Source organism: Glandiceps talaboti, chromosome 5, assembly GCF_964340395.1.
Source record: "Glandiceps talaboti chromosome 5, keGlaTala1.1, whole genome shotgun sequence".
In the NCBI taxonomy this organism is placed as follows: Eukaryota; Metazoa; Hemichordata; class Enteropneusta; family Spengelidae; genus Glandiceps; species Glandiceps talaboti.
In genome coordinates, this window is record NC_135553.1 from 2508858 (window position 1) to 2520000 (window position 11143).

The 11143-nt window shown below is 33.2% G+C and overlaps 1 protein-coding gene across 1 annotated transcript in view; it reads left to right on the forward strand.

The window, feature by feature from the left end:
* The first annotated feature begins 934 nt into the window (after positions 1 to 934).
* LOC144435780 (hexosaminidase D-like) overlaps positions 935 to 11143 on the forward strand; it is a 16029-nt gene continuing 5820 nt past the window's right edge. The window contains exons 1-9 of the mRNA XM_078124400.1: positions 935 to 945; positions 1482 to 1536; positions 3470 to 3579; positions 4781 to 4868; positions 5493 to 5571; positions 7756 to 7841; positions 8942 to 9125; positions 9228 to 9362; positions 10629 to 10761. Coding sequence (XP_077980526.1) covers positions 935 to 945; positions 1482 to 1536; positions 3470 to 3579; positions 4781 to 4868; positions 5493 to 5571; positions 7756 to 7841; positions 8942 to 9125; positions 9228 to 9362; positions 10629 to 10761 — 881 coding nt within the window. The remainder of the gene's footprint in view (positions 946 to 1481; positions 1537 to 3469; positions 3580 to 4780; positions 4869 to 5492; positions 5572 to 7755; positions 7842 to 8941; positions 9126 to 9227; positions 9363 to 10628; positions 10762 to 11143) is intronic.

Consider the following 11143-nt stretch of genomic DNA (forward strand, 5'->3'; position numbering starts at 1 on the left):
CTATGGGAGATGAGGCATTGGACAAAATCAACATAGACACTTCAGATAAAGACAGCATTGACATTCCTACTATAAACCAGTTTGACAAAATCAAAGAGCGGCTTGCTTTACTGAGAATGGATGTTCTAGATGACTTGATGGAAAATTTAATGAATTCATCGTCTCGGACTGGAAATGACATATACAGCTATAAAAATACTAGTAGTTCTAGTAATTTGACAACTGAAATTAGTGATGTAAATGGTGGTGCTGGGCAACAAAGGTTCTACCTCAACACAGAGATGATGACGGTATCATCAGTCAAAAACACTATTAATGATACTGATGAGAATAAACTGAAAAGGTATTACCTAGGGAAAAATAGTTCTGAAATCATTGCAAAAATAAAACACAACTCAAATGAAATGACAAGGTCACCACTAAAGCATCAAAATGAGACTAGCCATCAACTTGCATTCCATAAAGATGATGGTAATATCACTATGGAAACATCTGATGGTGTGGAAACAACTGACATAGTAACAACCCCAGAACACATTAAGGAAGTTGATGGTATCCATAAAATTAATCGAACTTCACCATTAACACTAATACACAAAATAGGAAGACATACAAACACAATTGAAAAAGTGAACCTACCTTCTGCTCACATAATAGATGCCTTCGCCACCAGAGAAAAACCAACTTCTCATAACTCTAAACCACCAGTTTCACAAAAGATTGTCAGTCTGGATAAAGAAGTACAAGATGTGGTCATAGAACCAGTAACAGTACCAAACCCAAAGACTTATTTTAGGTAATTATCTTTCTTTGTACCATATGATACTTATTTTGTACTATTTTACTCTATTATCTTTCATACCAAGTTGCCTTGACAACCGATCGATGTGACCTGGTTTGAGTGTGAATGCAGGTGCATATATGAAAATAAAAGATGATGATGCAGTACATTGTATAATGAATACTATCAAGTCATCATTAAAGGAGTACTTTGTTTCCCTTGGGATCCCTACATTTGCAACAAGTGGAATTTAAAAAATAAAATTTATTAGTTTAATATTTCTATTCATATTGTTTTCATCATGCAAAAACAGCATACATATTGTTGTGGAAATAATTTCTAAGAAATTTTTTTAATGACTTTACTTACATTATAATTTATTTCAATATCTTTGAATATAGCAGAACTGCCTAAAAATATCTGGTAAATTCAAGTATGGTATGATGAATTCTGTGTAAATTTGGCTGATACATTTTCATCAAATAAATTCGAAGAACTTATATTATTGTCCCTTTGTCAGCTTCCTTCACTGACTGGGTATTACTAAACGCTGCTCTAATAGGATTTTGAATGCTAGAGAAATTTAAAATGTAAAAATGTCACAAAGTCACTCCAAAATTTGGTTCACAAGATATAATCAAACATGTAGCCATTGCAGTCAACGTATTAACTAGTTATTAAAACTTTTCTTTTTCAACAGATTGGTTCATTTGGACTTGAAAGGTGCTCCACCTAAAATCAGTTATTTTAAGCAAGTAAGATTACAACTGTTGACATCTGACCATGGACAAACAGAACCTGTTACAAACAGGGAAGTAAACAAATGAATTTGATTAATAATAACACTTGGCTCAGCATAGTGGAACAGCAGATACTTGTATTACATTTCATGGTTTGATAAGAACAGTTTTATGGCCTCTGTACTGTACATGAAATGCCAGGGGAAATGGAAATTTTATGAATGTGAACCATTATGTAACATGGCTGTTAAACTGTTCTTATCAATGATGGAGTCTCTGTACTTCCAACATGCTGTGCCAATTAGTGTTATTAAATAAATCCAATGCATATATTTACTTTCCCTGTTTGTGAAAGGTTCATTTCATCCATGGTCAGATGTCGGTAGTTGTAATATAAAAGCCTTTGTTTTCCTCATGATATCAAAATCTAGGATCTGGTTTGACAGCAAATGTAATTCATGTGATGTACTATAGTTAAAAACGATCTAAGACTGAATGTTCAGAAATGCAATTTGTAAATTGTGTGAAGGCTGTGTGTTATATGAGTATAGTCTAGTTCCTATACAGTATTGTTACCATTAAATGTCCACTCACAGTATAGTCAAAGTCGTTACTATAGAAATATCCTGAGATGCATGAGATGCAATTTAAAATTCATCCACAGCCACCCACACAGTCATTGACATCCTGTCTTAGTTTGTATAATGTGTGCTCAGGATGCTACTTATACACTGTTTATGTCACTATAGTAGTTGGGGTTCACTGATTGGATGAACAACTTTTTGTGCTGATTTAGTGACTTTGACCAGACTGGGTTTTAGAAACCACAGTTGGCATCCAGACTAATGATGAGTGCACGTATGTGCAGAAATGAAATATAAATGTCAATCTCTGTAACCATTGGTACTCGTGAATTTCTTGTTGTGTTTAGTTACAAAAGTGGTGGGTTTTTTTTGCAATTAACAAGTGATCAGATCAGTGATATGCAAATCAGGTGGGCAAATGTGAATTTTTTTTTCAAAAGATTTATTTTCAAAGGCCTAAATTAATCACAAGACTTCAACTCAAAAAACACTTTGCAGATTGCAATTGTACTGGGGTTGGGATTTCTATCTTGTGTCCTTGTATTTTTGGCAAATAATTAGTGGTATTTAAGATTTACGCTTATATGCCAATCAGATCATACAATTTGATTTGTTTTAGGAAAGACTTTAAAGTCAAAAACCACTGGGCTTAATTTGCCACGGTCCTGGGTGGGGATTTCTTTGTGTTGTAAAAGTGTTTTGGCAAATGATAAGTGAGTGATGAGGTCTGTGATACCGAAATCAGGTTGTACAGGTTTTTAATGTCAGAAGCTTTAAACTCAAACACACTGGCCAGCAGCCAGGGCAGGTCAGGATGTCCCTAGTGATAACTAGATGACAATTAATCTTTACAAGGCATAGTGATGTTATCAGCTTTACAAAATGTGATTTTAGTACCAAAGACTACATGACAATTACAATTTTCCTCTTGTCATGTTTGCTGTTGGAGCTGTGTATTGTAGGCTGAGAATCACAAACAATCACCAAATAAAAATTGAAATTATGTAATGTTTTTGTAAAACTACTTTATTTAATAATCTTAACTTTCTAACACATTATCTGATGCATGTAATTATGCATACCAGCATATAATTATGCATACCAGCATGTAAGTAATTATGCATACCAGCATGTAATTATGCATCTCAGCATGTAATTATGCAAACCAGCATGTAATTATGCATAACCAGCATGTAATTATGCATAATCAGCATGTAATTATGCATACCAGCATGTAATTATGTATACCAACATGTAATTATGCATACCAGCATATAATTATGCATACCAGCATGTAATTATTCATACCTTGAATACCTTGTCAGGATCTTCAGTGTTAATCACTTTTAACATTAATTTTACAGGTATTTCCTTTATTTCGTCAATGGGGTGCAAATGGTCTATTAGTTGAATATGAAGATATGTTTCCATATGTTGGAAATCTGGATGTAATCTCTTCTGCGGATGCCTATAGGTACGTAATCTAACATATGGTAGACTGATCTGACTATAAATAAGCTATAGTTTGCATGGCAGTCTCCAAAATATGAGCGAGCAAAAAAAAAAAAAAAAACAGTAATCAAAATGTGATATGCAAATCACAGGTACATTTCTGAACAATATTTTTTAAAAGTTTTATACTTTCAAATTTTATGCTTTCAAATGTTAAAAAGGTAGGAAATTTAAAATAATTTTTGTCATTATTTCAAATAAGGCATCTCCCAGTATATTATAAGTGAAACAAGTAGATCATATGAGACAAGGCAACATGAATGAGTTCACACAATCAAAAATTGACATGTTACTTGATTAAGACCTGCAATAGCTGCAACTGGGACATTTGTTCTCAAGTAACCAATATATAATCAGTCAAAAACTGGGCCTTTGATATCAGTGCGGGATTAGTATGTATAGTCATTTGAAGGAAAGTACAATATTTGGGATATGATTCACTAGAACCTGTTTCAAAATGGAAATCAACCATCTTGGTAACATAGCTGAATTTGTACCATGCACAAGACGATATGTTCAACACAAAGATTTGGAATATATAGTCTGGTCATTCTATGTCACGACAACACATGCCTATGTCGCAACAACATATGTCTATGTCGCAACAACACATGTTTATGTCGCAACAACAGATGTGTCACGACAATGCCTGTCTATGTCACGACAACACATGCTTATGTTGCAACAACTGTCTATATCCGGAAAATGCATGTCTATGTCACGACAACACATATCTATATCAACGTTTGTCTACGTCATGTGTTCAAAAAATGAGTCAAACACTCAAAATTACCATTATTTTCCTGATTTTTTCTTTGATATTACTAGCGATGGTATAATTAGATTATTCCCCAATATTTTCTTCTTTCAGCCAGGAGATACTCATGACCTAAGGGTTGTCACTACTCATCTAGCAACTTGTAATGACAAAGCCCGTTACATCACTCGCATTTTCCTTGGTTGAACAAAGAAAAATATTGGGAATAAATCTAATTGTCAAGTCCTGTTGTTCTAATATTCCAAGGAAGATTATTATCTGTTCCTCCTTTTGCCTGAGATGACAGTCAATCCTTGCATACATATATATGCAACACTATGGGGAAGTTTTCTCTATTGAAAATAATAATTTTCATATCCAATAAAAGTTATATTTTCTTTTACAGTGCTTCAGATATATTCTATATACAGCAATTGGCTAAGGAAAATGGTTTGGAATACATTCCCTTGATACAGACATTTGGTCACATGGAGGTAAGGATTTTAAATTGAACTGAAGTTGACCTACAAGTTCAAATTTGACACTGAAAAAGCTGATTCTCCATGTGAGTATAAGGAATGCTGCTGCAGAAAACCCCATTTTGCTAAATAATAATTGTAGTAACCAATCTTTATAATAATAGTGAAAATATTGTATAAATACAAACCCTCATCCACCAACCATATGGCCATTTATCCCTATATGATGAGTTTCCCAGAGGAGGGTGATTATTAAATGGTACAAATCACAAATAATGAATATTGCTACCATGGTAACCAAAAATGTTAGCATAAAAATTGACAATTCTGTTTTTCTAGTTATGTCAACTTTGATGTATGCCAACCAGTCTTATTGAGCCAGAGACCGAGAGACGTAATAAAAATTTAATTTCAAGGTTTCAATGGTATATATATATATATATTATAAATAATATATATACCATTGTCGATTTATATGCTTGTATTAATTTTAATATTGGTAATAATTACTGCATGATATGAAATTCATAGTTTACTGACTCAATATAATGGGTTATTATGCATTTTCTAATATTTCTGTGCTCTTTGTTTTTTTAGGAGAGCAATAAAACTAAATACATTTTCTGATTTTGTTCACAGTTTGTTTTAAAGCATAAGAAATTTCAACATTTACGAGAAAACCTGAAGTATCCATCAGCGCTTTGTCCATCACATCCAGGTAAGACAGGGAAAACGTTGACACTTTTTAGCATCAACCCTATCCTAGGGGCCTTTCATTGGCTTGATGTTGCCATATGGATGAAAAGTATGTATTTATTTGGGATGTTTAATTCATAAAACAACTTTAACATATTTTCCTGCTGGAATAACAAGGTAGCCAGTATCTATTTTCATAGCTCAATAACTTACAAAAAAGCTAAAAAATGTGTAAGAATGTTGTTCTTGTATATAATATGTAATAATAATATGTTATTCCCCAATAGTTTAACGAAGGATAATACAAGTGACCTAAGGGGGCTTTGTCACCACTATGAGTCGCTATATGAGTAGTGACAAAACCCTTAGGTCACAAGTGTTTTCCGGCTGAAAGAAAAAAACTATTGGAGAATAACATTACCAGCACCAGTAATATTGACTGATATAAAAAAAAATCCGAGAAAGTATGACAATTTTGGATGTTTTGACTCATATTTTGAACACAACAGAACCAATGACATAGATGCGTGGTGTTGATGAAGAATGACCAGGGTATAAATTCCATATTTTTTGTTCAACTTGGCTTGTTCATGGTATAATCAAATTTATATATAAATATTTTTTTGCAATTTATTGAGTAGCAAACAAGGACTTGGTATATGTCATTTCACTGTCTTTTTTTCAAGTAGAAAATCATACTATAATAGTTGTTTTATCTGTTAAAAATCCAACATGAATTCCCAATTCTCATCTGTATGGCCACTTTAAGTTATCTTAAACAATGCCTACAGACGTACGCATGAGTTTTTCAACACAGAAATCAGTGCTTAATTTAAAATCACCACCAATAGCCATCTTAAAATTTAAGTGTTAATAAAAACCGATGACATTATTGTGTCCATACATGACTTATAGTCAAACTAGCAGGTGGTAAGCATAATTGATATCATCTGACACTGTTTTAATGAGCAACCCTTTGAATTAAGTTGCCAGGTACACATGCTTGTAAATGAGTAACTACTGCTATGGTCAGCTGGATGTCTAGCTAATTTCTGTGCTGAGTTAGGAATTAATTGCTAAATTAAAAAGCCAATGACATTGTCACTAGACTAAATCAACCCATCAATCAAGATCACAGTTAGTTGTTTTGTGGCCTTCAAATTGCCATATGGATGAGGATTGGATATCTATTTTTTGGATTTTTAATTTATAAAACTATTTTTGATGGCTTCCTACTTGAAATATCAATGTACAAAAACATATACTAAGTCCTTGTTTAAATTTGTAACTCCTTACATTGCAAAATCATAACACATATCTACAATGCTTGTTATCCATATGGCCACCTAAGTCTAAATTCACTTGGTTGATGTCAGGTATCACCTCTCAACAATCACTGACATTTTTAAATCGATCTATCATGCTGTGACAGATGATACCGGATGACATCATGTAATCTGAATTAATAAGGAGAGTGCATTGTGCAAAGTACACATAGCTGGTGGACAGGATAAACCATCACAAAGGGAAAGATTTTATCCTCAGACCAACTGATTGAAAGCTCAATGCTATAAAACTTTGAACTGCTTGTGCTTCATAACTAGTGTAAGTCATTTGATCTACCAAGCCGAGGAAAATTTTTGGTCATTGACTCATATTTTTGTATTTTATTTATTTATTTATTTATTCATTTATTTATTTATCTTTCATATACAGACACCATTTCAGTGCCTAAGCACTGTTCTCCCAATGGAACCTGTAAACAAAAAAGGGACAAACTAGGACAAAAGGTTACAGAGGCACAGTGTACTTTAAAAGATATCCAATTACATTATCAGACTACATTCTTTAAGAGCAGCTATATAGATTTCTTTTAAATATTGATGTGTTCGGAGCTGATCTTATGGATAGGGGTAGATTGTTCCATAGATCAGCACCACTGTAGTGAAATGCCCATTTCCCAGTATACAGTTGTATGAGATGATTTCATATTATATGATCATCAGCATTGCTGGTAATTATGTTTAAAGAAGCCCAGTCTGATGAAACCCTGAATGAAATCCAAGATGAAGCAAAACAATGACAGACTAGACATTTACCGGTAGCTGCCATTTTTGTATGAATTTTATAATTTCACATGTCCATTAATTCACTTAAACTTATTTGTATTTTTGAAAATTGTTTGATTTCTATTTGTTTTCTCCAGAATCATTTGACTTGGTGAAATCTTTGGTACAGCAAGTTATGTCTTTGCATAGAAATATCAATTATATTCATATTGGCTGTGATGAGGTATGTGGGATTATGTCATCTCATTTGTATAGACTACAAAGCACGGGAACACCTGTTGTCAATACACTAGATATTCTGTTCAAGCATATCAAATCCAAACATGTCAAGTGATGATATGTCATCATGATGAAGTTGGAAAATTTTTCTGTAAACATATTTCAGTGCATATAGATGTATCAATCATTCACCCAGTTTATTTATAGGGAACTTTAATACTGTAAAACCAATGTTGTATTTCAAAATCACATGGAAATTTCAGTTAACACCGAAATCTGATGAAAATTGATGATCATCAAAGCAGGGTCAGCAAACTATATGCATGTGAATGTCACCTAATAACAGGTCTTGTGATGCATTTTTTCATAATTTCCCTTTGAATTCCTGAGCATTATGGCATATGATAAATCAGCTAATACCTGATGCTTACCTCTTTGTTCATTTTATCATCATTCATGCAGTTTCCATAACGTGACACTCTTCTAACAATTCATTCAATGCAACAGAACACTCAGTATATGAAATATTTGGTAAGGCACCATCAAATAAGTTCTTTGTTTGCTGTCTGTGCTTGGGCAGGTTTGTTGGTAGATTTAGAAAAAAATTTCTGTGGAAGACTGTATTTTATTCTTTTGTAAATGTAAAGACCACACAAATATCTTCAGAATAACTAAACACATATCTCCAAGTAGTTGTTTACGACAATCAAACTTTGGAATGTGACATTTATATTTCACTAGTCTGAGTGCATTTAGAAAGAGAGGATTATGTAAAGCTGAAAAAGAGAAAAGTAGCAGGGAAAAAAGAAGAAAAAGTTTTATATCACCACAAAAATCAACGAGTAAATTGATCAATATCACACAAAATAAGTTATATTTCACCACAAAAATTAAGCATTCAATCAATCATTCAACCAAATAATAAATCAATCAATAAATCGATCAATCGATTGATCAATCAATCAATTACATGCTCGCTGATCCCTGTGTGTGGGTTTGGATTTACACCATTCAATATTTATTGTTAGTTATGATTATCAAATATTATCTCATGTATCTGAATACAGATTAATTTAATTACATAAAACTGTATCTACTTTGCAGGTCTTTCATTTGGCACAGTGCAACCTGTGCAGGTATAGGGTCAAGAAAGATTTTTATAATGTGGACCAATTATTTCTATCACATGTGAAAAACGTTGCTTCATACATGAATCAAACTTTCCCTGGAGTAAAACCAATTATATGGGATGATATGCTTAGACACACACGTAAAGAAATACTCTTAGGTAGGTACACTTTTTGTCATAAAACCTTAGCATTTGGGTGTTTGAGACACACACAATTCTTGTTTGAGACACACTGGTTTATTTGTCAAATTTCAATTTCAGAATCTGGTTTAGGTGGTTTGGTTGAGCCAATGATGTGGATCTATTCATCAAATTTTGGTTATGTTGGAACCCGTACCCTTTGGCCCAAATACTTGGATATATTTGGCAATGTGTGGGCTGCTAGTGCATTCAAAGGTAGTGTATTAAAACTATGCATACACTTACAAATACTATCGTTGACTCAGTCGTCATGGGAGAAAAAACCACAAATTGAGCACATGGATATAATTTGCTGTCTTTTTTTTAAGAATACAACATTCACTTTAACATACAGGGTTATGTGTTATATTGTTCAAAGTATCAAATGAAAGTCAGACACACAGCATATTTAATGTTTTTATTATAAGCAACTTTTTTAGTTTAGATCGACTGCTGGATATTTCAAGGATATTTAGATAATTATATTTGCCAAAAACTTGCCAATCCCTGAAACAGCTCTGAGAAAAGTGTACAATGCACTTGAGTCATGTAAGATATGAGAAATGATTTGTTGACATTCACCATAGCTTGGTGTGTTTACACTAGAGTTGAACTGGACCTGTACAAACATAAGGAACAACCTGAACTTGACATTGCTCCATGGTCAAGAATAGCTAAAATGGTGTTTGTCATCAGTCTGAATCAGTTGATTTGCAGTGCTGTCGCAAAAATAATACTGTTCATGCAAGATGTATTTTTAATCAGAATTATTTTTCACAACTTGTGCAAATTTGTAATGTAAAAGGCTGCCCACTGGTTGCAACTGGAACATTCGTTGTTGTTTTTAGATATTTTTTTTGGGTATAATAACTTACTTGTAATATCCTATACCATTGCATCAGCTGTGAATAGATGTATCTTTTGAAGCTGTCTGTATTCATGATATTAAAAATCAAATCAAATTGATATTTGGATCTGCACCCAATGATCAGCGCCCTCAACGGCATCATGATTTCAACCTGTTTCTGTAACTACTGATTTTTGGCAGGCAAGGCATAATTTAGCAGAATAATCCACCCAACCACAGTCCCTCTATCACCCAACTTTGCGATTCAGATCTCAATAGCTTCCGTCTATTTACGTTTATGTTTAATGCAGGAATTGTAGCTTTGCTTCCAATTAAACATCGGAACAATAAAAAGTACAAACACAGAAGACAAAATCTTCAAAATCACATCAAACGCTACAATTATTGCAGTTACTCATGCCCAAATATCGCATTACTTAATTACATGATGAAACATAACATCGCAACTTCATACATAAACAACAGCCCCTAATTAGGATTAAAAGACTATCTCTACAGAAAATAAGTGACACCATCACATCAAGGGAAAAGCTGTGTTTCTAGTCTGTCTTTTTAGTGGTCTGAGTTTAAAATGATTTGCTAAAGCTTACTTATTGTTGTCATTATATGTACAGGTTCGTCAGGACCTCATACTTATTACTCTGATATACCTGAACACATCAAAAATCACCACACATGGTTGACAGAAATCAATAAATATGTACCTTATGATCAATTTAGAGGGTATGCTTTGACCGGATGGCAAAGGTATGTATTCTGCAGTAAAGCATCTTTTTGTATTAAAGTTTTAGCATTTTGTATGGAAAGTAATGGATTTCATAAACCGTGAAACAAATCATTGATTGATGGTGATGATGATAGGACTATGATTCATAGTTATGACGATGAATAAACAATTGTATGAGTTTTATAATCATAGCACTGTCACACATTGTTTTCAAAGTGTTTTGCAATCAATACCTCAGGATTTTGCCTGTTATCTCCAAAAGTTTGATACATATCGACACTATTCCAGTGAATACCCTCGCATTATCAATGATGAGCTTTCTAATAAGGCTATGACCTTTGACCTTACACCGGTCTTTTCAAGGTGAGGCCAGTTTTCTTTTTATACCTTGACCTTTGACCT